Source organism: Lepidothrix coronata, unplaced genomic scaffold, assembly GCF_001604755.1.
Source record: "Lepidothrix coronata isolate B3197 unplaced genomic scaffold, Lepidothrix_coronata-1.0 Scaffold101, whole genome shotgun sequence".
Taxonomy (NCBI): Eukaryota; Metazoa; Chordata; class Aves; order Passeriformes; family Pipridae; genus Lepidothrix; species Lepidothrix coronata.
The window spans coordinates 2803956-2830602 of record NW_016690281.1 but is presented as its reverse complement, the minus strand read 5'-3'; the positions used below and the strand labels follow the sequence as shown (position 1 = coordinate 2830602).

At 50.6% G+C, this 26647-nt stretch overlaps 1 protein-coding gene across 2 annotated transcripts in view; it reads right to left on the bottom strand.

Moving 5' to 3' along the window:
- Positions 1-26647, bottom strand: part of PEMT (phosphatidylethanolamine N-methyltransferase) — a 41378-nt gene that overhangs the window by 2670 nt on the left and 12061 nt on the right. For both annotated transcript variants that reach the window (XM_017823268.1, XM_017823269.1), the window contains exons 3-6: positions 16524-16639; positions 8583-8728; positions 4158-4269; positions 270-344 (exon numbers count right to left, since the gene is read on the bottom strand). In XM_017823268.1, coding sequence (XP_017678757.1) covers positions 270-344; positions 4158-4269; positions 8583-8728; positions 16524-16639 — 449 coding nt within the window. The remainder of the gene's footprint in view (positions 1-269; positions 345-4157; positions 4270-8582; positions 8729-16523; positions 16640-26647) is intronic.

Genomic DNA, 26647 nt, shown 5'->3' with positions numbered 1-26647 from the left:
TCTACAGACAAAATCAGGCATCCGAAAGGAAAAAAGATCTCATTTTGATAAAAACAAACAAATGCACAAATGTTCCTAGAACTCAGCAAATAGTTCCAGAGCGGAATCTGCCCATTATCAAAACAATTGAAAAACAATCCTCTGTTTTCCTTCTTCCCCTGCTGAATTAATTGGAAAAAATCATCTCTACTTGTGCAGTTCTCCGAAACCTCGGGAGTTAAAGCTGGCAGAAATAATTAGAAGCTCTCCAGTTCTGCACAGCTACTCACCCCTCATACAGCATGGCGATTGTGTAGGAAATTGCCACTACAGCTGTCAGCAAAAGGCCAGCTGGGCTGGCGTGCCTGTTTTGAAAGAGAAGGAAAAGATCAGGTAAGTACATGGGCTTATGCAAGACCTGGCTGAGAAAGTGAAATGAGACGCTGGGCTCCATGAGAGCTCTCGCTCATTAAACAGAAGCAAACAAAAGGGCTGGGGTTTTTTTTTTGGGCTCAATGTTAACTGTCTCAGACAGATGTTACTTGGCAAAGACTCTTCCCCAGCCTATTTCGGTGACTTATTTTAAGTCTGATCCCTGCACGTCTCTGCTAGAAGAGCTTCTGCTTTGATGCTAAATCCTGAGATTATAGGGATGTTTAAGGGCTGAGCAGCTGCTGAAGTATGGCTGTGGCTCCCAGCTCGTGCTCTAAGGGAAGTGCCTGATGTCCCAGAAAGATGGGCCACCCAGGGTGCAGGGGACTCTTGGCAGAGAGAGCAGTGTATGGCACCCTATAGATCAAAGTGGAGGCTGAGCCATCACAGGGATAGGGATGGAAAGAGATGGGAAGGTCCATGTCTACCCTTTGAAAGGTGCTGGGGTGGGTGCTGCATCTGGGCTGGGTGCTGGGGGCTTGGTTCACCTCTAAACCCATTTCAAGATGTTTTAGAAACATGTTCTGTCACCTCCCAAGGCCCAGTGGAATGGTGTCCTCCACCAAGATGTCACCAGGGACAGCACAGTGGACTGATGCCATCCACTGCTCTGCACTGTCTGGTTGTGGGCAAAGGTGATCAAGAACTGTGGATGCAATGGAGATGGCTGTGCCTTTTAGCACTGAGGCCAAAGATTTGGGACCAAAAATCCCTATCACCTTCTGCTCTAAAGACAGGTATCAGAAACATAGATGAGCTGTGAGAATGAGATGAGGTTTAAAGTTCCTTCCAACCCAAACCATTCTGTGACTTGTGCTGCTGAAAAAACATGCCTACAGAGGAGGGACTGAGCTACCTAAACCTCATACTGGAGCCCTGCTCAGGTACCACTTGGCCTCATCACTTCCTGGAGAGGCACCCACAAATCTTCACCTTTTCACTGTTTTCATTTTGCAATAACTTTTCCCTCATTAGGAAGCTTCGGGCAACTTCTTCTTCTCCCAACCCCCTGCTATTACATGCTTAGTCATGTCTCCTCCTTGATTCCTATCAGAGAGAACAAATTTACATGATTGTTTGTTGACAGCGAGACCTCTAATTGCATCATTTGGCTGCAGCTCCGGCTCTGATTTATGCAGCCTGTTGCTGTGAGTTAGAACACTTCCCTACCAGAGACACACAAAGCTGTCCCTAAACAGTGAATGCTCCATTTGTCTTGCAGAAGAAATGAGGCTGCTGGATGCAGGTGATGAGCAGCATTTGGGTGAACTGTTTCTCTCCTCTTACAAGCTCAACCTACATACTGGGCGAGGACTCATCGTAGCAGCATCAATGATGAATCAGCCAGGAAGGTTTTGTGGTCCTGGCAGGGCTTTTTTTTGGGTAGGGAGTCTGTCCATCCCCAGCCTTGCTGCAGCTCCCCATGGCAAGTGGGTTGTTGCCCCATCTGATGCTTTTAAGGCTGGAATGAAGTCAGAGGGCAGGCTGGTTTATGTGATGTGTTTATATGACCTTATGGATGAAAATAATCAATCCTTTGGCTCTGACACCATGATGTGGAGTGTGATACATCACCAAGGGAGAACAAACATGCTCTGTGTTTTAGGTCTGACCAGAACCAGATGGCAAACACATTCCTCCAGCATCCCTCCCACTACCACAGAGCTGAGACTTTAGCTCTGGCTTCCAAGGGCAGACACCAACAACTTCTGCAAGCCCTGGGACCTAAGGAGAAAGCTGTGACTCCCCCAAAAAAACTCAGCAACTGGAGGGTGTCCAGAGAAGGAAAATGGAGCTGGGGAAGGGTCTGGAGCACCAGGAGCGACTGAGGGAGCTGGGGGGGCTCAGCCTGGAGAAAAGGAGGCTCAGGGGGGACCTTCTTGCTCTCTGCAACTCCCTGACAGGAGGGGGGAGCCGGGTGGGGGTTGGTCTTTGCTCCCACGGAAGAAGTGACAAGGGGAAATGGCCTCAAGTTGTGCCGGAGAGGTTTAGATTGGATGTTAGGAAAAATTTTTTCCTCAAAAGGGCTGGTAAGCCCTGGCACAGGCTGTCCAGGGCAGTGATGGAGTTATCATCCCTGAAGGGATTTAAAAGCTGTGTAGATGTGGCACTTGGGGACATGGTTTAGTGGTGAACATGCCAGTGCTGGCTTAATGGTTGGACTCAATGATCTTAGAATGCTTTTCCAACCTAAATGATTCCATGATTCTGTGAACTGAGATCACAGGGAAGAGAAACAGCCAAAACCACTGTGAGAAGGGTTGTGCTGAGCTTCCCCTGGGCAGGCAGGCGGTGTCCTGGTGCCACTTTGCACAGCTCCAGCAATTTGTTAACAGCAATTGTTTGTCATGCCTCACTGGCCTTAATGGTGGCAGCCTTTAACGAGAAAAAGAAGGCAATCACTGCTGTCTCGAGCTGCTTAGAGCTGCTTTTGCCCAGAATTGTGGTGGAAGACCAAACAATGTGCACCTGGTGAGAGGGGTGAGAAGGGATTTTGCGACAGAAACAGCTCAGGAGGGTTCTGTGGATTCTGCAAAGGTTCTAGGAAGTAGCTGATGGTTGCTGATCTTAAGACAAATAAAACTCTCCTTGTAATTCCTCCTGGTCTAATTCCTCCTTCTGCTTTGCTGTGGGGGTCATGGTGTGGTATGGGGTGGGTCATCCTGCCCCAGGTCTGTCCCGCTCTCCCCAGCAATATCCATGCTTCCATTGTGCTGCTGCCAGCCCTGTGGCCAACTATCCTGCCCAGGGCTGTCAGCAGTGAGCTCGCTCTGGCCCTTGTGCACCATTTCCCAGGATTTAGACCCCATCCAGTGCCGTGGCTCTGCCAGGAAGGGAAACAGCCTCATGCAACTAGCCCTGATGGCACCGGGGGTGATTTCAAGTGCAGAACGAACTGCAACAAGCTCAGTGGAGACAGGAGAAAAGCCATCAGCTTTACTTATTACCAGGGGCTGCACACATGGCTGAAAAAATGACTAGAGAGTGGCAAAGCACTTCATTTTTTCCACCCAAGTAGAAGAGAGGTGGTCACAGTCAGGAGCACCAGTGCAAAATATCTAGTGATAACAGCCCACAACACTCCACAGGCTCCTGAAGTAACACAGCCGGGTGTTTTTCTCCTGGGCAAATAAATAAAATGTGATATTAAATGAAAACCACATCAAACTTGTTACACTGAATAGAGTATATTGCTCATTTGTTGCTAAATTACAGCCTATTCATTTCCTCCTAAGCAGGCTATTAAGCTGTGTTGTATCACACGAGAAGTGTTTCGGAAGTGTTATCACCGTGCAGTGGGGGAAAAGGGTGGCTTGGCTTGTTTTGCTTTTTTCAGAGTAATTACAGGGTCACACTGCTCCCCATATCAATGCCCTGCCCCTGCCGAGTGACACCCTGCACGAATTTGGCCCTGACTGTTGATTTTTCCACGTGCAGAGCCTGCCAAGGAACTCGTTCAGCTGCAGAGCATTTGCTGATGCCTCCTCTCCCCAGCACTTGCCCGCTATTTGTTTTTCTACAACTAAAGCTGCAAGTCTTTTATGACAGCACAAGATTTTCCACGCACAAAAATAGCCAGGAGGCCAGAAGTCAGGGCATGTTGCACTTTCCCTGGCATTTAATTGCTGACTGCCATCATCAAGTGCCCCTTTGGCTCCCGGTGCAGCCTGGCACCTCGTGCCCTGCCAAACACAGACCCCACACTCACCCTACAACAGGAGGTGTTTGTAGGGCCATGTACTCACATGAGGGACCAGCCCAGGTAGATGGCTGTGCTGCCCCAGTACATGGGGTTATCCAGGACGCTGAAGGGGAAGCTGGTCACTTTTGCCTCCATCAGGATGCCAAAGTAATCACCTAAGAGCAAACAGAGAGTTTTTGGTTGGTCTCCATGAAATTGGGAGTCACGGCGGGCTTTTGGAACACTGGTACCCTCCCTGTGCCACGGGGCATCCCTGCCAGGGATGCAGAGCAAAGGGGTTTCACTGCTGACTTCCAGGCTGAGAAAACAGCAACAAATAAGTCACCTGTTTACTCTGTGCCTATCAGCTTTTCCGGGAATGGCTCTTTGCCTGTGAGGAAGGTTCCTGCATTGCAGTGAGGTTATGGCAGCCACATCCCTCATCAGGAGGCAGCTCTCGAGGTCCCAAATGGTTAATTCTGGTTTTCTCATTTGAAAACTGCCCGTTGGATGCCACTCGATGAGGGAGTAAGTGCATAGGATCAAATCCATTTAATGGGAAAACAAGCCCAGCGCCCTGTAATGGTGTTTGGAGATGTTATAATCACGACAACCACCACCAAATGCCCTCATCCAGTGCCACCCTCATCTCGCAGTTCAGAGAATTTCTCAGAATTTCAGAAAATAGCACCTCTGCCTACAAAACACTCAATTATCGGCACGATGATGATGATGATAATAGGTGATTGTCATCTGTAATGAGGAAAGCTTTCAGAACTGTCAGAATCCAACCAGCTTCCCATCTACCTCAGAGCGATCCTTCCACCCTCCCAAAAGGAGCTTGGAAAAGGAATGACAGCAAGGAGATGTGCAGCTCGTGAGCAGCATTACGGGGGGGAGGGGGGGTAAAGGGCCAGGATGCAGATCTTTGGTTGTGTTGGTCTTACAACTGAGACCACAAAGCACCACATCTACAAGTGCTTTAGATCCCTCCGAGGATGATGATTCCACCACTGCCCTTGGGCAGCCTGTGCCAGGGCTGGACAGCCCTTTCGGTCCCGTTCCATGTCCACTGTAACAACTCCATGTTCCTCGTCCCCCGTACAAGACAAGCATTGATCCGTGAGGGGCAGTGCTGGTCCATCAGCCCAGGGCACTGCCACCACCCCGGGCTGTGTTCCCAGCTTTGCTGCCAGTCTGTTCCCTGACCTTGGGCAAGTCTCCTCTGTCCCTCCCAGTGCTATTGTGCACCGATCATAATATCAGTGCTTTCTTAGAGCACAGAGGGTGGTGAGGATTAATGTATGGTGAGAAAGTGCTCGCAAATCTAGATGAAAGGCATTACAGGAGAGCAAACTATTCAAGGTTATTATTATTACCTGGATCGCAGTGTAATTTCTTTGACCTCATATGGTGCTAAAACATTTATTTCTAAGGATAAACAGCCCCTGCCCAATTACACAATGCTTTTGGGCTTTAACTACAGGCCACTAAGTGAGATAATTGCCTTGTATTCATACTATATGTTCTCACAGTTACTTGGCAATACATCTCTGAGATTGTTCTGGTAGAAAGAACACATCACCCCCTGCCACAGCCCATTTCTGTGTTTTTTTATGTGTCAAAATGCTTCATTATTCTCTGCCCGCCCTTGCCTTTGGGCTGAACACCTCGCTCCCCAAATGGCACTGGCCCTGGGGAGGTTCACACAAAGCCTTGGGTCCATGGGACTGGCAGGGGCTTCTCTGTGCCCGGCACTGGTGGGGCTGTGGGACCCTCCTGGCAGGCTCCCCACAAGCAGGAGCACACTGGCAGTTTTTCCAATATAATCTCTGCCTCTAAACCTGCACAGTTCAATGAGCATGACCACTAGAGAGGTGGTTTATATGTTTTTATGTTCACAGGAAAGGACTGTGTGTTGTTTTGCGCAGCATTAGCCTCAGCATCTCCTGAGCCTCCATTAAGCCCCAGAATCAGGAATCAGCTTCTTGTAAAGCTGAGGGACCTTGGCAGCTAATTGGAGGGTTTTTTTCTGCTGGACATCTGTATAATCATCTCACTGCACTCGGGATCACAGCAGCAAAAAGCCATTTGGTGCATTCTACAAGGTGCCCCAAGGTCCCTAGAGCCTGACTTAGGCTGAAAACCCACATCTGCTTCACTCCAGAGATCCATCAGCTTCTCCAAGCCCAGTAACAGACTTTGGTCAAGTCAGATTGACTTGAACTCTTGGTCAGTGCTGGAAGGAATAGAACTGGAGTACAAAACAGATGGGCTCAGGCAGGCAGAGCCGACTCTCTGTGCCCTTGGCCTCAGGATTTCCAAGTCCTTGTCACTGTTTTTTTTTTGGGAAATGGGGCAAACAGCGAAGTGGAGGGTGCTGAAGTGATGCCCAAATCCCAGCATGGGCATGGCACAGACACAGGGCACCAGGAGATGGATCTGCCAGGTAGCCCTGCATCCAGCTGTTGCGAACAGAGGCTGAGGCTGGTGCTGCTGTCTGGGAGATGGGGTGGCACAGCAAGGCGTGCTGGAGAAGGGTGACTCACACGGCTCCCACTGCACCGTTTAGCACACACTTCAGAGACAAAGTGTTCTGCAGCTGCTCCAAAGCTCAAATGTGCTGTAAAGAGGGAATCTAACAGGCAGCCCTGATGTGGTCCCTGTGCCCTCCCTGGTTCAAGCCCTCACTGCTGTAGGAAAACTGATAAAGTAAGGGTCAAATCCTTTTCCGGTAATTTTTGAAGTGCTCGTGTGTCAGAGGTTCTCTCAAAACTTCTCTTGAGCTCAGCTATCAATAGTGAGAAGCAGCTGGATGTCCCTTCTTGCCAAAGCAGTGCAGCCCTTTGCTACCTGTAGTCCTTGCTCCTCCTGCAGTGCCAGCACAGCACGAAAATCCTGCATGCAGGAGGATGTTGGAAATACAGTCCCAAGTGAGTCCTGAGCAAGAGAATATCCCATGTGAGATCCTCGGAGACCTGCAAACCCCTTGTCTTCCCCATGGCTGGTTAAGAAATCACACTGAGGGGCATTCTCCATTAAGAGTTTTGCTGATTTGGACTCATGGACTCAACAAAGAAGCTGTTACTGGTCCAAGGATGGATGTTCCGTGGGGCTCCAGTTGGGCCATGCCTCGTGCAGAGGTCCCAAGCCAGCCTGGCTGCACTAGCATGTGGTCTTGTGAAGTCCCCACCCCGACTCAGCTCTGCCCTGTTACTGCTGGTAGAGGGAGCTGGTCCCTGCTGCCTCATGCGAGGCTTGGAGCTGGGCAGCCTCAGCCCGGGACACTCCAGGGAGAGCCTTCCCGGCAGAGTGGATGGAGCAGAAATGCCCCATATGGACAACTAACACCCATCCCTTCCCTGCCCCGGGGGACACAGAGGCAGGGGACAGGGCCCCTCTCACAGCTTACGCTGAGCCTGACTCACTTGTTTGCTTTCTCCCAGCAGTTCAAGTCCACTGGATCCTCCTGGTCGGATGAATCAGGCTTTACGTAAACAACTCCAGACCTGGCTGAACTTCAGGAGCATTCAAGCAGCTCTTGCTGGCGGGTGCTCCTGTGCCCAGCCTCTCTGGACATGTCTCCACAGGCACAGTATCACTCCGGGAGGCTGCAGGTGCTTTTGGAGGATGCTGGTGCCCGGTAGCTGAGGGACAGGGGTGTGATACAGGGCTGCACATGAAGGGTGAGGGGACGCATTCAGGAGTGCTGAGCTCTATTTCTGGCAGCAGGATTTTGGCCAACTCAACACATTTCTTTGCAACTCCACTTGAAACCAGGAAGGCTTATTACGTCCCTCTCTTCTTCCTAGCGACGCCACAGGAGCTAATTGAATTTGGTTTGTAAAGCACTTGCAAAAGCACAGCCTAAATGCGGTGTCAGAGCTGGGGCTGTGATTATTTCAGCCAGCGGGAGCTGCCCCTTTCCTTGGATATTTATTGTTCCTGTCTCTACTTTACTTTTATGAATTCCACACATACTGGCATGTTTTTAAAGCCAACAACGCTAACAGAATTACTCTCTAAATGTGAAAGCAGGCGCAGTGGAAAATGCCTTCTGCCATAAAGTGGCAGATAAAAGGATCTGTCAACGAACATTCAGGTTTATTGCAGAGGGAAGAGCAAATCAGATCCTGCCTTGGCACGTGTGACAAGCAGGTGGGTGCTCAGAGCAAGGCTGCTGGACAGTTCACACCCACTGTGCCAGTGCTGCTCATGGGGTCTTGCACTTGCACCTTTTCTGGAGGGTGTTTGGACTGGCAGACGATCAGCTGTGCTCCAAACTTTCAGGCTTAACACTGAAGGTGATGGGACTTGCTGTATAAAACCACTGCACCGTGTGAGGTAACAGCATGGTTAGATCATGCTTTGCATCATAAAGCCCTGAAGGCAAGGACAAGGGAATTCCTACAGGACTCTGCCCTAGCAAGAGATCCCTGCAAGGATTAAATGCACTTTCTGGCTAAGCTGTTGGATTTTTAGTGCTTACCTAGGAATGTCCCAGTGAATCCCAGTGCTAAGAAGCTGGAGATGACAAACAAGGTCCCCACAGCCAAGATGGCCACGCCTGAGTAATAGGTCCAGTGGCAGTCCCAGCCTTCCAGCTTTGGCTGGCTCTTCATGGCTTCTGTGAAGCTGTTGGAGAAACAACAAGGGCCATTAAAAACAGCAACTCATTACCAACATGACCCACCCCTCCCTGAGAGATAGAGCTTTGGGAGAGAATGCTGCTGAGGAGGTCCCTTCTCTGGATCCCTTTTCCCACCTGGACCTACTCAGCCTTCCAACAGCAGAAGCAAGGAGCCAAAGCCTATGAGCAGCCAGGGTTTGACCTGGGGCAGCTATTTCTACTCACAACCCTTGCTCACTCCTGGAAATACCAACCCCCCTGACTTGTGATATCAACACCTTTGTCTCATTCACCAAATCCCAGCTTTCATCGTGACTGGGAGCTCTGGGACAGACGCCTTTGCGAATGCCAGAGGCTGCGATGGCTCGGCACAGGACTCGAAGGGTTGGGAACAATCGGCTGGATTATCTCGTGCTCCCACCCCCGTTCCCCTCCATCAAAATATTTTGCAGCGTTCATGTGTTAGCCACGTGCCCAGGAGTGATTCACGGCTGCAGCCTGACAGTCAGGGGGAGGATTGGAACGGCGAAAGGAAAATACGAGAGACAAGGCGTTTTCAAGTGCGAACACGGCTCCTCCGTTCCAGGCTGGCTCAGGCATTTCGGGTCTGACCTTCCAAACACTCCTCTGTGATTGGAATAACGGTGACCCCTCCCTTCAGCCCCTTGAACTCTGCCCAGAGCCGGGCTTGGCAGGCTCAGCATCGCACATGGCTCCGACACAAACGCACGGTGACAAAGGAGACAACGCTGTGATTAAAAAAACACCATTAATAACAGCGAGAGGAGATAACAGACCCGCAGAGCTCTACACAGCGTTTCTCCACATGTTGTTGACACATGAGGTAGGAAACTTTGAGCCTTTTTTTAATGAGCACCCTGGAGGCTGAAATTCAAGCGGAATAACAACTATCCCATGCCTCTGGCCACTGCTGCCTGTGAGTGGCGGGCCAGTAGTGCTGCTCCTGCCTGCGGTCCCGGGCTCCTCGGCTGGAAAGTGCTTCCATGGTGCTATCTGCAGGGCTTGGGATAGTTTTTTTCCCCTGATGTCCCTCTTCTCTAAGCACTGCAAATCCCTGGATTTTTTCTCTGTTGCCCAAATAAAAACTGAGAGAGACAGCCAGTCCTGCCTTCATGGCTGATGGAAAGGCAGCTGGAAATCTTTTGAAGGCTCAAATGATGGTAAGTTCAAAGCACCAAGAAAGTCCAGGATAATATTTAAACTCTGTGGTTTAGGGACCTGATGATATTTTTTGTTCTCTTTGGGGCTTGTTCCTACCAGACTTTCCATTGTTGAGAGGTTTTTCGGACTCCAGAGCAAGACATTTAATCTTCGGTTTGGACTGAAGCAAGGAAACAAAACACGGAATAAATGTGACATGCCTGGGAGTGAGCAAGAACACATCTTGGTGATTTACACTCTGGAAATTACAGAGAAATTCCCTTTTCCATGGAGCCAAGCACAGGCAGAGGACGACAATGTGGCCCCAGGTAATGTAACGGTGTCCCCAGGCTGGCCCTCCTCCAGCACCCAGCACAGCTCCTTGCAACCACCAGGCTCACACTGGCTTAGCTTAAAATCATTTTTGATGGGAAGACACAAATCTGGCTGCACTGTGAAGCAACAGCAGCTGCACACCCCTTTGCATCATTTCCCCAGTGTTTATTTTTAAATGACACAAGTCTCCTCTAAGAAGAAGCCAAAAAAATCCATGTCCCTGATACCAGCACTGCCTGGGTTTGGGAGGAAAGCAATCCCCCTGCAGGGATGTGTCTGTCTGCCTGAGGAATCCTGGCCTGCCTGTGCACTCACAGCACACCGTGACATCCCTGGGGATGCTCTGGAGCTCTTTGGTCACACAGAGGAGGATGCTAATGCCTTTCACAGCAGTGGGGTTTGGCTCCACATCCGGCCAGGACCTCTCCAGAGGGTAGCAGCACTGGGAAGTATCTCAGAGCAATCAAAAGTCACTGCTGCTGATCCCTGGGAGGCAGGTGCTGAGCTGGAATCTGCCTGGATCCCAGGCCCTGGCGAAGAGATGCCAGAGTACAGAGAGACACAGTGAGAACACAGCCCTTGGAGGCTTCTTGCTCTGGATAAGCTGGACTCACACTGTCTCACATCCTTGAGGCTCCTCTATCTGATGCTGGTGACTCGACTCTGTCTTGGAACACGGAACAAAAGTGGCTTCAAGAGCATGAACTGGTTGACTGAGAATCAGCACTGGAAGTTTTGTAACCAGCACATGGTATGGTTTGTTTTGGCAAAGCTGTCTCCCCTGCTCCAGATGATCACATCCCTCCTTTCCATGGTCGGATAGGCCTGCATTAGTTATTCTCATCAGCATGTCTCACTCAGTTCCCTGCTGTTTGGCTTACAGCTAGAGAAGGAGGTGTTTGCACTGAGATAATGGACTGCCTTTCCCTCTAGGAATGGTTTATATCTTCCTAAACACACTCTCTATTTGCATTAAACATGATGCGCTCAGGAGTTTTCAGAATTGGTAAATAAACCTTTTAAGCATTTAGGGTGCTGGGCCATGACAAGCAGCACAGAGTTGTCAATTATTCCAGCATCTACAACTGCTCCTTGATGGTGAGGGAGCCTCCCTGGCTATGTTTCTCCCTCCCTGGTAGGGACAGACAAGGTTTGGGGCATTTCCCTTGTTAGAGCGCCAGTTGTGCTGCCAGTCCCTTCCTTCATGTGCCTCTAAGTCACGTTTGTTACAGCATTTATTTCTGGCTGCACAACAAGGCAGTGGCACAGCTCAGCACCCAAGAGGACATCAATTAAATCCACGCTTTGTCCCAGTACCTGGAATTGCTTTATGTGCCGAGCAGAGCGATTGCCATGGTGAGGAGCATCCATCCCTCGTACCAGCGCAGGGGAGGGGCAGGGGGGCTGCGACCTACTTTGATCACAGACCTGGCTGCTGTCGTGAGGATGGCTGCCACCAGGGAGGGGCCTGGAATGTGCCCTCAGCTTTGGAAGAGAGAAACTGGGGAAATGGGGCATCCCCTGACATCTTCCCACGCTTGCCAGTGTGAAGCATGACACCAGAGCCACACACTCTCCACCAGCTGGGAGAAGCTCAAATCCATCAACTCTGCCCTGGCCAAACTGGCAGATATGGCCAATTCCTGGCAGGATGGGAGCAGCCAGGGAAGCGGGCATTGTTCTGCCCACACTTCCCGAAACAGAGAGGCACTTGCTCAGGCACAACCACTACATTGCTGCTCCATGGGAATCATAGACTGGTTTGGGTTGGAAGGGACCTTAAAGATCATCCAGTTACACCCCCCTGCCATGGGCAGGGATACCTTCCACTCGACCAGATTGCTCCAAGCCCTGTCCAACCTGGCCTTGGACACTTCCAGGGATGGGGCAGCCACAGTGGCTCTGGGCAACCTGTGTTTCCCCATAAAACACTTCCTCATAAAAGATTTCTTCCTTATATCTAGTCTGAATCTCTTGTCTTCCCGTTTACCACATAATAAACCCCATGAACTGGAAAACCACTCAAAATGGTTCTGAAATGTGGGGATGGGCAAGTTATGCTGGTGGGATCCCATGAAGACAGTGGGGAGCGAAGGAAATCAGCAGCAGATCCTCTGGCTGGGACACTGACAGGACCTACAGCCAGGTTTGCATACACAGGCACTGATTTATTCAACCAGAAAACTTAACAAACCAAGCCCAAAACACATCCCCAAAGGCCACATGAAGAAGAAAGCCTGGAAATATTGTACTAAGAGAGAAGCTGAGCTTTTTAGGTCTTGCTGGGGGCCTCTCTCAGTGGCCCCCAGCAAATGTATTTTGTCATCCCTCTCCTGCAAAGGAGGACAAAGACCTCATCCAGCAAACTGGGTCGCTGCAGGGAGCAGCCCAGCAGTGCTTCCTTGCATGATCCCAAAAATCAGCCTGGAAACTGGGGCTAGCAAGAGCAATTGGGGCAGAACTGGGCCAGGGGCCAGCAGGCAGCAAGGAAGCAGCGGTGGTGCAGGCGACCAGGATTTCAGTGACAACAGCCACCACTGCAAGGTGCCACAGTCACCGTGCGGGATTTCGGTTCATCCCCACACCTGAGGTTTTGTTCCTCTCAGCTAAAGGAGGCAATGGGGATAAAAACCACCCGGTAGTGCCCAGCAGCACACGCTGCAACAAAAGATCTTGTTCGTTTGAAAACAGCAACCTCGACAACACTGAAATCGTCCTGCCGATACCACCGGCAATTGTGAGCCCAGCCATCATCTTCACAGCTTCTTTTGCCAATAATGACTTTGCTTTTCTGACAGCACCGGTGTGCGTGTGTTATTTCGGTCAGTCGGGGGCTGTGGCAGCTTCTCCCCCCACCTCACATCTCAGCTGCCTGGTTTCCTCATGCGGATGCCGTGGGCAGGAGGTGCCGTCGGCCGCCCGGGGCTTTTCCCGAACAGCCATCAGAGATTGCCGGCAGCGTGGCTCGGAGGGGCATCAGCTCCAGCAGGTGAAGCTCGATTCCCATCATCAAATTTGGTCATTTCTGCACACAGGGCCACGTGGTTCCGGGATTGATGCTGTTTACGGCACGCTCATTCATGAGAGGCACTACCTGGCAATGACAAACAGCCCCTTTCCTGGGCAAAACCCCATCCCAAGGTGGATTTATTTTCCTGGAAGTGTCACCTTCAAGTGAGAAATCCACACAGGAGGCAATATGTACAGGACTTCATGCCAACAAGCAGTGTGGTACCACCGAGCATGCTGCCAGTGGCACTGCCTGTTTGGGATTTATTCCCACTGAGACATCACAGCCCTGGGTACCCCAACCCCCTGCAAACCCCTGTCAGGGTGTGCACGTGGGTGCTGCCTCTAAGCTCAAGGAAACGTCCCAAGACCTGAAGCTCAGAATTTCCCATGTACCTGCCCTGAGGTGGGCAGTGTGCCAATGTGTGCCAAAAGCAGCACTGAAGGGCTCAGAGGCAGCACCAGCAACTAATTGTAGAGCTGATGCAGGGAAAGATATCAACAAGATGGTGAGGGAAGAGAGACCGAGACTGGATGCAAGTCTGGAGGACAGTGAAGGTTGTCACGTCCCATGTCACACAGATAACAGTCACAAACCGCCGGGCCAGCGCACGTGGTGCAGATGGTTCAGAAGTTCAGGAATTGTTTTCACAGATAAGAGCCTCAGCGATGGAAGTTCCCTGCTTCTTGCAGAAAGAAAAGGCTGTAATGAAAATAATCAGTGCACCAACGCAATTAGGGATGCTTGTCTTGTGCACTTGACTAGGCAGGTCCCACCTGGTCACAGGTCACTCCAAATTGCAAGCCAAGATTGCAAGCTGATAATGAAGCTCAGAGCTGGGAAGCACCTAATTGCTTAACTGAGCACAAAGATATCCCTCTTCTTACACGCAAGGCATCCCTTTGGAGCCAAATTGGCATGAGAGCATCATGTCCAGCTGTGGACAGGACCATGGCACAGACCCCGCGTGGGGTGGGCGGTGAAGCAGCCACACAGCCCAGCTCCCGGGTGCTGTCAGTCGAAATTCCAACCCACTCCCGAAGTTTCTGTCTGCTCTGCCCTCCCCTCCTCCGCCCCCAGCCTGGAGCCTTTCAAAAATTCAGTTGCGAAAAGGAAGCAGGTTTTTAAAACCAAAAGAGACATCCCCTGGGCTCCTCATTGCTCCCTGGCAGCCCCCACCCACGTAACAAGTCCCCAGAGGAGGCAGAGAGGAGTTTTAAAGGCTGGATTACAGCACTGGGGGTGGAGGGACCCCCGAGGCTGCCTTTTTGCTCTCTATCAGCAGCCTGCATGCTCTGCACGAGCAATCCCGACCATTATGTGAAGCACAGCTTCCATGGGGCTGAGGAGCAGCAAACCTGCTCCCACCAGCACGCCCAGTACAAGTGACTCAGAGAGTAAAATGAAGGGAAAAACAAAATAGCAAGAGCGGGTGAGACAGGTCCCTTGCAGCGTCCCTGGGCACTGAGATGACGGTGCCTGTGTGGTGCAAAACCCCTCTGGTCAGCTGAACCCCACTTTGCACCTGGCTGGTATCTTCATGCAAGTGCCTTAAGGGACAGGATGAATCCTTCCCAGGAAGCAAAAGCTCTCCAGGCTTGAGCAGTAAGCCTTGGAGGGCTCGCTGGGCTGGGAATGAGGGCAGCAAGTCTCCCAGGTGTGTTTTGGGATAACTCCAGAAGTTGCTGCTCTGATGATCCCCCTGAAACTGTCCCATTACTCCCACAGTTAAGAGCTTGCCTTGCTTGAACAGCCTCCAAAGCCTGCTAGCCGTCACTCAGGCCAACTTCAGTGCCAAGAAAAGGCGAGAGAATAACCCAAATATGTCGAAACATCTGGGCAAAATCAACTTCCCATTGCAGTGATCTGAAAGGCTTTGGCCCATTGTGATGGGCTGGCATCTCATCTGTGTTCTGCTAGGGGTGAGCTGCCCCATCTTTTCTCCTCCAAAACTAAGGTCCAGACGGGGCTTTTCCAGCCCCCTGAATTGATCTTGTTGTTTCTTCAGGGCCCGACTGCTGTGCTGTGCAGGCAGAGTCAAACTCAGTGAGTCTACAGGCTCATGACAGAGCAGAGCCAGTGATGCCAGCCCTGGTGGGGCTCTGAGGGCTCTACAGGGGGAATGTGGGACATAGTGCTGGGACAGATGAGGCCCCTTTGGCTCTCCCAGCAGTTCCCAGTCAGTGTCTTGTCAGTGACCCAGCGAGCCTCACTGACCCAGGAGCCAGCAGGAATGGAGACTGTCCTTCCATCACCCATGTTTTTAATTAAAGGCAGGGACAAGGCTTTGCATTGCTTCCCAGACAACAAAAGACTATGTAATTTGTGCAAGAGACTGTTGAGACATTCCCCAGCGAAATCCAAGCCCTCTGTGTCACTGAGACATCAGCAGCACACACACATGCCCTCTGAATTGCCTGCATTCGATCACAGACCTGTTCACTGCAAGCTCTCTTACAGTTTCTGCAATCAGCAGTAGCTGGGACAAACACAGAAGGGCAAGGGCAGGTCCTGGTGTCATTTCCAGGAAGGCATAGCTCTTAAATACATGTGCAAATTCCAACCAGAGATCTCTGCGCCTGGGAAATTACCCAGAGTACTAAACAACCCATTAGCTCTGACCCTGGTATAATTGAATCTGGGAATTTAGTGAGTCTGTCTCGACTAACAGCAGTGAAGATAAAGCCTACCAGATCACAGATAAATTGCTGGCATTGAGGAAATCTTCTGCAGTAAAACCTCTCTGCTGCACTGGGAACGCTAAAGGACGTATTCCCACGGTGTACGGTGTATCAGCCATACAATACTATTAGCAAGCCCAGGTAGTGTTTAGAGATGGCAGATAAGAGTTTCAAGAGACTGTTTGCTAAGTGCACAGGTAATCCTGCTCTTCTGCACAGGAAACTGCGGCTTCTTAAAAGCAGCTTTAATTTTGTTTATGATTTTTATGAGAAAATTAAAAAATCCTGCTGTTACATATGATCCATCCTGTGCAAACAGCCCTCCTGTCACCTGAGCTGCTCACAGGGGAGAGGAAACATCCCCAGGGAGCAGAGCAAGGAAACCTGTGACACTCAATGGCTGGTGAAACTGATGGGTTTGGCCATCCTGCCACATCCCTTGTCTTTATTACAAACCCTGGAATAAATCTGCTGCTGGCTGGAGTTATCCAACCATGGAAAAGCAATGCACTGGGGCTGGATTCAGCACTGCAGAGCGAATATCCCTCATCCCCCCCACTCTATCAGGGCATTTCTTTCCATGGATACAGGCCAATAGGGTGAGTTCCTTACCAGTGGCTCCGCACACAGTTCAGCAGCAGGATCACGGCGCCCAGGCAGTAACAGGCAGCATGTGCAGAGCCGAAGACTCGGCTGAACACTCGTGTTTTGTGCTCCAATCTGGCCACCTGGAGAGACAACAGAAAACAAAGTGGGTGGTTGGGGATGCCTGGCACATGCTGCCCCAGGAGCCTGAATCCCACAGCCTTGGCCTCACATGTTGGGGACACTTTGTCTGTGTGGCTTTGTGCAAGAAGAAAGTGGAGGCCACTGATGGGACATGCCTTGAACCAAGCCTGGGGATGAAAGCTCCTTCTCCTACCCATGCCAGACCCTGCTTGCATTCCATATGCCCTTGTACACCAGGTCAGCCAGCAGCATCAAAGCATGGGCTGATGGAAAAAAATAAAAAAAAACACCCTACACATTAGTTTTGGGGAATATGACACTTGGCATTCAACAAGGCTTAGAGCATTGCTAAGAAGGAAAACGGATCCCTGAGGGGATGCACCACAGGGAGACCCAGCTCTCATTTTCTGGGATGTATCACCTCCTATGTCCAGTCTTGGTCTCAGGGATCACACCTGACCCCAGGAAGAACCCTTCGCTGTGCACATCCAGAAAATTTGCAAGCGTTCCCTCAAGCTTGCCCAAGACAAGATCTGCCAGCCTTGCCCAGAGAACTGCTTCCATTTGTACCAGCTGAACCAGCCTGGCCTTCATCAGCACTCAGCAACTGTAGCCATTAGGGCTCATCTGCCCTCCTTACCCATCCCAGTGCAGCAGTGACAGCCTGGGACCCACATGTACACAGGCAGCATCCCTGAGGAGGCATTAACATCCCTTACAGTACACTTTTCCCTGGCTGCAAGGTTCAGCTCTGTGTTCTGCAGATGCTGATGGGCCCCTGCCCAAACCGCCCCACAGATGAGGAAGTGCCCTCTAACCCCAGGAGGCTGCTGCACGCAGGTGGCTGGAGCTGCTCCCAAAATCCGCAGGACCAGATCCACCCCAGCCACCAAATCCAGGCCCTGCACTCCCAGCTGATAAAAATCCGTACAAATACTTTGCTCTCTGCCTTTCCTGTACCCCTTGGAAAGCTGTCACTATATTTATCGCCCCTCTTAGGCTCCATTTTCAGGTGCCAAGCCGGAGGTTTGGATCAGACATCAGACCCAAAATTCCAGCCAAGGAGAGCACACCTGGGCAACGAAGCAGGAAGTGGGAGTCAGCAGAACATCTCGGCACCAATTTGCTTCTCAGACACGGCTGGCACTTGATTAGTTTCAAATGCACTTCACTCCCTCGCATGGAGCCTGGGCAGCTTTTGGGGGCACCTGCAACCCAGCTCTTCATCTACTGTGAACGCATTTGGTAATTTATTGGCTCAATTTGAGCAGAAAAAGGCAGCTTTGCAGGTCTCGCTTTCTTCCCAGGCTGCAGCAGAAGCACAAAGTGCTGCTGGTGGAGGGGGACTGATGGCTTCAGGAGGGGGGAACGATGAAAACCTCTGATAAGCAGGGCACTGATTTCACATGCTGAGAGCTGATTCAATTAGTTATGCAATGATTGCTCCGAAATTACAAATCCACTCATGACAGAGAGAGCTGCTTCACTGCCTTTTTCTGGCTGGTATAAATAGTTTGTATTCTAAATTGAATTTAAAACACCATGCGTCATGCTGCTGCTAAAATCGGAGCTGCTGTTTGAGCGCTGAGAGAGTAGGAAAAAGAAATACAGGGTGAGTTACCACCTTTGGAAAGTAAAAAGAAGTGACCATACAGGTGACAGTCACAGATGGAAAAATGCAGCCACATGCCAGTTATCTGTACCAACTTCCTAGTTCCCTGGAAATTATTCTGGCAGCGTTTGCATGGATGGCAGCTCCTGGCTCACTCAAGAGAGCTTTGCAGAGCATCACAGTGGCGGCAGAGCTGGAGCTGAAGGAGAAGGCAGAGCTGCTGGGATCAGAGAGAAGAGCTTGTGTGCTGCTGGGAGCCCTCAAGGTGGTCACTGTAATTGCCCTCACCTTTAGAAAGGCACATCTGGGCAGCCAGGGCGAGGGGATGTTTTTCCGAGCCCTTCCGGCAGCAGCTGCCTCGGCTGCGATGGGATTGCTCCCAGCACAGCCCAGTCTGTGCTGCATCACACAGCTGGGACTGAGCCGCCAACTCTTATTTAGCTGTCACAGCCTTCAGATGGGACTCTGGGCTCCTTTCCGAGCCCACACAGGAGTCATCCCAAGCAAAGCTGGTGCGGAGCTGGAAGCGGCGGCACCCACTGCGCCCCGCGGCAATATTTCAGTGGCAATTAATTAGTTCCGGTTCTGGTTCTATTCCCTGAACAACTAATTAGTTCTGGCTTGGTTCTAATTTTCTAATTTTAGTCATTTCAAGCTAATATTAGCTCCCGATCGACCCACGGCTACGCAGCTGCCTTAATGGTTTTATAAAATCATGAGCCGACATGTTATTATTTACTGCGTGACGGATGCAAAATGCTTCCAGCAGCTTCCATGGCTGTTGTGTGGGACAGAGCAGGGCTGAGACCATTCCCGCTGTGCTCTTTGCCCTCCCAGCCAAGGCTGGCACTGTGCTGCCCATGGGTAAGCACAGCACTGGGGAGAAAAGTCCCACACCATAGCTGTGTGTCCTGGCGAGGTAGGGAAAGAAGCCTTTTCATTTTTCTTCCAAGTTTGGAAAGGGAGTTAATACAAGGTTTCCTGACTTACCCAAGGGTCAAAGCAATAGAAAAAAATTTCTTTTCCAAAGCTCCCAGCCCTCTGCTTTCACTTTAGGATACTTGGTGAGTGCTGTAAGTCATTTTTTTAATGTTTCCCCCAATGCTCATTATTGAAATAAATCAGCGAGCGGATGTGGCTGCAAAGCTGGGGATGCTCTTGGGTCCCATGTTCTGCCTTTGGCAGGCCATTCCGGGGGCAGGCTCAGCTGGCTGATGTTCCCAGGGAATTGCTTCCTTCTAGACGTAAATTCGGGGCTGATTTCTACGTAACCAATCCCAGCCATCTCCCCAACCACCCAGGCAAGTGCGTAAACAAAAATGAAAGCTCCAGCACGCATTCCCAGCGCCTGCCTGGATGGAAAATGGAAATGCTCTGAGTTTCCTTTTCTTTTTTTTCGGGCTGGCAAACCATCCCGAGGCACCTTGGGAAAGGCCACAAATAACCACTCGAAAAGCAATTTCATCCCATGAACCTGCCTCTGCAGTGATCAACGGGAAATGCTCTTTCCAGCTCCGTGTGCATGGCAGACCACGGCCTCTCATTAATATTTAGTATTTGTTTGAAGGAAATTGATTCTTTTTGTCTGCCATCCAGGGAACCTGGCTTTGGAACACACTACATTTTAATTGCTCAGTCCCAGCTCTGAATTAGAGCCTTTGTGCTCTTCCATGTGATTCCACTGCTATATCTGGCTCACCCCAGAAATGGGCAACGAAACCAGATAACCCAAAGGTTCAGGACAAAGGGACATTTTGCATCTCGATGCAAATCAGTCATTTTATGTCCTCACACTGCCCTATTGCCATGGCATCCGAAGAAAACCGAGCAGCAGCTAGTGAATTTAGCCTTGCTGGGAGGCTGGGATGGATTAGCAGCTCCCTTCAACCAAGGAAAACTGAGGCACTGAAGGGTTAAGGCCAGTGCCTGCTTCCCAGCTCTCCCAGGAGCAGGGTAGAGGGGATGTGTCCACATCTTGCAAAATCCTGGGTCTATCTGGGGAGATGCTCTGTGCACTTCTAGGGATGCTCCAGCCCTGGTCAAATTGTTGGCATAAAAATATTCGTTGTCCAAGTATGGGTCAGAGAGCACCTCCCGCGGGGGAAGATGTGCCCCAGTTGGCTCGCAACCCGCTGAATGGGCAGGAAACTTGAAATTACCCTGATTTCACCTACCAGGACCAGAGGCACCGACCTGTTCCTGTCATTAAAAACCCATTTTTGCTTTCTGATTCGCTGTAATCCCTCATTAAAGCATAGCAACATTCTCTTCTCTCTGCTATCTAAAAGATAGACCTGAGCATCCAGACCATGGCTCTGGTGCTCCCAGGAGCAGGCAGGGAAGCAGAGTGAGCTGGAATGGAAATGCAAGCACCAGGGCTGGCTGACCTTTGCCAAATGCCAGAGGAGCCAGCCTTTCTGGCTGTCCCAAGTGACCATGAAGGAAATGAGTGTGGCCTGACCTTACCCCTCCTAATGAAGTGTGCTCAAGCCCTGCTGCAGCCAGCAGTGCTCAGTGCAGGCAATCCATTGCCAAAGTGATGTAGGGAAGCACCTACAGCACCTACAGTTGAACACCATGACTGAAAGCTCCAGCCTGGGCTCCTGTGGCCACTGAAGGCCAACGTCTGAGTGCCTGTGCCCCTCCCAGGTGAGAAAAACTCTCTATTTCCAGGAGGTTGCAAACCTTAGGAGAGACGGGGTGGTGGTGGGGAAACTGCAGGACTGGTCCTGGGGAGGATAGCGCATGGCAACCCTGAGGGGGGTGGGGGGGCTGCTCCTGCAGCTCCCCTGCACAGCAGTGAGCCCCTAGCACAGGAAAAACACCAGCCAAGGCTGGCATGTGCCCATGTGCAGGCTCGTCCGAAACATCGGCACACTCCGGCACCAGGCACCGGCACAGGCTTTCCGAAGGCATGTGCAGAAAATGCCCGGGGGACTGGCGTGCCACTGGCAGCAGGAACATGATTAGTAGAAGCTCTGGGCAGCGAAGGCAGGAGAAAAAGAACAGAACAAACCACGGTTTTAATTTGTACAAGCTGGTAATTATAGTTGCTATCTGTCTGAAATCTCTATTGAGTTTATTTAAATATGTTCTCCGTGAAGGCCATTCAGACAGGAATTATCAAGGTGTTGCAGCAGAGGAGATAATGCCATGCAGTTTTCAACAGATCAAGGGCTGATTAGGAGGAATTAATTAGCTGCTTAAACAGTCCTTGACTCGCTGCAGCAATTAGCCGTCACCTCCCTGCAGTCACGTTCCCGGCGCAGCAGTGCTGGCGATACAAAGCACAGAACTGCCTTCCCCGTGCTGCCCAGGAGCACCAGGCCAGCCCCAGATGGAAACATGGCCCTGGGAAGGGGTCCTAAACCTACAAGGGCTTTAAACCCAGCCCATGGGCAGGGCCTGGCAGACAGGTAATGGTGTGCTGGGCTGTGGTGACCACCATGCACCCACATTGCTGCTCAGTGACTTCCAACACAGGGCACACTATGGTGTCTTCCCTCCTCCAGCCTTTAGCAGGCCAGTCCCTCCAGCATCCCTCATCCACCAGCTCTCCTATACTATGAACCACCAGTTCTCAGCTGTGCTTCTCCACTTGGGCCAGCAGATTATTCAGCAGTCTTTAACCCACATGCCATCACTTGCAATCCCTTTGGCAGGATGGCAGCATCACCTCTGCCCATGTGAGCTGTCCCCCAGCCTACCCAAAGCCCTCATCCCACCCATCCCTCTGACCTGCCACAGCACTGCTTGCAGTCCCTTGCTGCTCACCCCCATTATTCCCAGCACAGCCCGTGGCACAGGATGCATCCACAAGGCACAGGTGAGGTGGGCACTGGCTCCAGGCCTGGCTGGAAGTGGGTGTCACAGGGCAAGCACTAAATCATGGAAAACCAACATTGCAGAGCTGCAGGCTGAGCTCTCCCAACTGCACACTTTCCAGGAGGAGAGGCTGGCACGTGGGGTGACCACGAGACCACCATGAGACTACAAGTCCCTCCTGCCAGCACAGTGCCCAGAGGGAGGTGGTCACAGGCTGTCAGCTCCTGTCAGCACCCCAATGGGCTCCACTTCGTTTAGCTGCTTCCTGCCTGCACCAGGAAAAACTGCAGCAGCTCTGGACTACCTGATCCAGAGACTGAGTTATTTCTCTGAAGGTTTCTCAGGGCACAGACTCTCCATTACAGAGAGCCATGAGATGGTAATGCAGCCTGAAAGCTTTTTAGCAAGTGATTAAAGCTCTGCGAAGTTCCCCCACCAAGTACTGGAGCAGCAGCTTCCAGTTCATGCAATTAAAACACTAAAGTGATATGAGAAGAGACAGGCACCGTCTTACCACAGTTTCACGTGGACTGTGAGGCAAAGCAGGTCAGAGACTGTGCCCACGCAGCTTGTAAAGGCTTTTTCATCGTAATGCCCAAGGAAAAGATGCACCCAGAGATGGTTTGATGATGAGCAAGAGGCGCTGGGGACAACAGGTGACAGCCTGTGCCCATGCACGAGGAGCCAGAGCAGGGCAGGGACTCCTGGCAGAGACTGGAGGCTCTGGGCAGAGGCTTTGAGGGCAGAGACCTCACAGGTTGTCCCAAGAGATGGGGATGGGCCAGCTCAGCCACAAAAGGTCTCCCCAGGATACTATACCAGCTCGTTTTTCCCCTCTCCCATTTCCCCACTGGTGCATGGCAGTAACAGCTGCCGAGCAGCAAGGCTTAGCTCATCCGTGTCTGCCAAGGGCTTTCAGTTTGGAAAGGAAAGCGTCGATTTGACGCAAGGAAGATTTTTCCATTGCCTTTCACGGGCTCTGGATGGGGCGTTTGTTGTTCATTCCAGCCAAAAGAAACAGGAGCAGGGTTTTGGAGAGACAAGGCGGTGTGTGGACTGGCTGCACAAGGACACTGCGGTGTGGAACAGCCAGCTGGAGCGGTGGGGCTGCACACCCAGGTGACAGAGAGGGAAAAGCCACACGTTTGCAGGCTCTCACAGTGGAACAGTTGGTTTGGAACACACAAAGTGCTTCAAAAAAATGGAGAACATCCTAGGGGCTGAAGAAGAGAACTAGCTACAAGCAGAAAGCAGGGCAAGCTCCTCTCCAAAACCAAGGGACTGGCTGTGGAGCTGCAGTGCTGAGACAAACCAGGGTGACAAACCTCACTGCCTTTAAAGCCCATCACGCAAACCAGCAAGTTAAGGGGATGAAACACAAGCTGGAGTGCCTCTTCTAGTGACTCTTTTCCAATGAATGCTGCTGCCAAGGGGGTCAACAGGGTCCAGTCTGAGCACTTTGACACAGGGAGAAGAGTAAAGTGACTCCACTTCTTTAAAAGTGGAAAGATATTACAGAAACCCAGCCTGCCTCCACTAGGTTTAGCCTAAAAAAATACCCCCCCCTGCATCCATCTCCAGTGAAAGTAATTGGACTGAAACGGCACAGGTCACCCCAGCTAACAGCCTTGAGTTGGGGAAACAAAACAAGCTGGCAGGTAAACAGATAAGGGTTTCATAAGGACTAGGTACGCTTTACCTCAAAGTTATCCCTTGAGATTACCTCCATATGAGCCTTTACCTTGAATCCACTCATGATAAACAGTTAGATAAAAAATTTCATTTCTCTAATAGTGTTTATGTGATTTGTCAAAGTAGGATCTCATCAGCAGGCTGCAACGAAAACAAGCCCCTGCTTAGCGTATGCCAAGGCAGCCCAGGTCCATGGATGTTCCATGAGCCACATCCTCTCCTCTTCAATAAAAACAAAAATGACACAGAATATGGGCTGCATTTGCTAGCAATTTCCAACACAAAATCTGAACAGTTTCTCCTCAAAGCAAAGAGCTCATGATTTATGTCCAAAGTGCTGGAAGCTGAAGGCAGGTGATTTCAATAAGCCAGAATGAGCTGTGTTAATTAATTTTGAGAGTGGGCATGGGGAGCCTTTATAAGCAGCTCCCCGAGAGTGAAGGGAAAGGGTGATGAGCTCCAGCCACAGGGAATCAGGCCCAAACCAACTCTCCTGGCCAAAAAATCCCATGGAAAAAATATTTGTGAAATAATGATTTCTCCAGAGCGCAGCACGGGATAGGGAAGGATCTTTCCAGTCCCGGCCTGGGATGTGGTGGGGATGGCCAAGCAGTGGGAGGGACTCAGGGGCTGCATGAGGGAATGGGGAGCAGCTGGGACACACCCAGCTCCTCTAAACCATGAATACAACCAAATAAAATAATCTCCTGAGATTAGGGAAAGGCAGAGGTTGCCCCTACATAAGTATCTGGGGCTCTGCCGGAGCCCAGAGGGAAAGTAAGTGCTGCCAGATGAGCATCTCATGAGCAGGACGGTGAAGCATTTTGCCGGATTTCTTTTCATCTTCCATGCCCAGATGACTTGGCCCACGCTCAGCTTCCCATTGCACACAGTTCCCATCCAGAAAACCACAAACCTCGTATTTTCATACATTTTTCTGAAGCTGGGAGCATTTTCCCTGGGTGAAACAGATCGGATTTTGCTCAGGCAGCCGGTAGCAGGCACCTTCCCAAACCAACCAGAAGCCAAGGTGTGTGTTGGTCTCGAGTGACTGAGAACATTCAGATCCATCTCACATCCTGTATTTGCTTATTTTTTTCCCTTGTTGCTCGTACTCATGCAACCCTAAAAAAAGCAAAGCTGGGGAAGTGTCTGAAGTTTTCTACACAGCTGCTTCACCAAAACAGGCTGTCTACCCAACAGACCCACTTCCAAACAAAGCGATCCGACAATAGCACTGACGATGTTTGAACTGGCATCGATTTAGGAAGACAAGCTCTTTGCTGCACCACACTGTCAGCAAGCACTCAGTACAAATGCCACATTACAAGACAAACGTCTCTCCTTTTTTTAAGACTCCCCTTTTATTTTCTCGCCTCCGTTCCATTGCGTTATTTCCAAATTAGGCCCCGGATCCCAATGGATCACAGTGCTTAGGTCAAGTCCCTCTGAATTCTCCTCAGTGCCTTGGATTTGGTTTTAAATGTGGGGATAAAGCTTTATCTGTGTCACGAGGCATCTATTCTGCTCTTCAAAGCTTTCCAACGTTGCTGCAAACCTCTAGTTCAAATCACTATTGCTGTTGCAAATAAGGTCAGCCTGATTAAAAACCAGTTATTCTAGCTGGAATGAAAATGGTCAATCTTCAGCAAGTGTATCCTATGTAAGAATACCCTGTTCCCGAACTGAGACAAGCCTTCACAGGTTCCAGGTAAAAGGAGATTGAGGTCATCTAACGACTCTGACATTTCTTTCAGCCTCTGATTCATTGCAATGAATATAAAGCTATACTGCAGATGTCAGCTAAATCAGGTGCTTTTTCCTCTCCTGTATGGCCTGTATTTAGTTGCAGATACATGCCTGGGTACCAGCGTGAGCACTCAGCTCTGTCACCGTGACCCCAATCAGCTGGACCTGCAGATGTGCCACTGCCTGCAACTGAAAACTGGGGCTGAACCGCAATGTTTCAACTCGGGCAATTATTCAAGCAGCTGTGGCCCATGGGAGTGCAAATACTTTGGCTCTGTTGTCTTAAAGATTAAATCAGGAGCTCCAATTCACCCAGTGTATGAGTAAGAAGGAGCTGGCAGGAGAGAAGGGGAAGGAGAAAGGCTGAGGGGGGGTGACAGCAAACAGCAGCCTCTCAAGACACAAACACGACAGCAACCACCCGGACCTATGCAGAGAAAGATAAAGCAGCCAAGCCATCCCAGACACTGCTTGGATCTCGTGTTGGATTTGAGGGTTTTCAGGCCTGGGCATCATCTTTGCAGTTTGCTCACATTAATAGGTTTGCTTGGATTCCAGCTCAGCCCAGCTCATTAGCCACACCGCCGAATCCCACACTAATTCTGCATCACTTCTACTGCTACAGATAAATAATAAAATTTCCTCCACGCAGGGGTTGTTTTCTTCCTCTCTCCCCCTAATGCAGGTCTGGTAGCATCTCATGTATCTGTTAATGAAGTCCATTATATCCAGAGTTTCTCAGCAAGTAAAAATTACAATCATTAGCCAGTGACTGATGAGAGACAGAAATACCATTTCTGCCCAGGCTGGCAATAACAGTACGGCAAGTACATGTCCCACATCCCCGCGAGTCGAGCCTTGCTCTCCCGTAATGTGGTACCCAATGTTCTTCATTAGCATCTCTCTTTTTGACAGAGCAAGACAGCATCCTGTGGCAGGTCACAATTACACACAACTATTAATTCAGGGAGAAACAATGACAGGTGTCGCAGAGGCACATTTTGCAGCAGGGTTGTAAAAAGATGAAGTGGAAGAGGATTAGGAACATTTTAAAGCCCTGAGACCGAAAACAAGTGGAGGCACAAGTGACAGCACAGCAGAGGAGGCATGGCCGGTTTCCTTGTACACC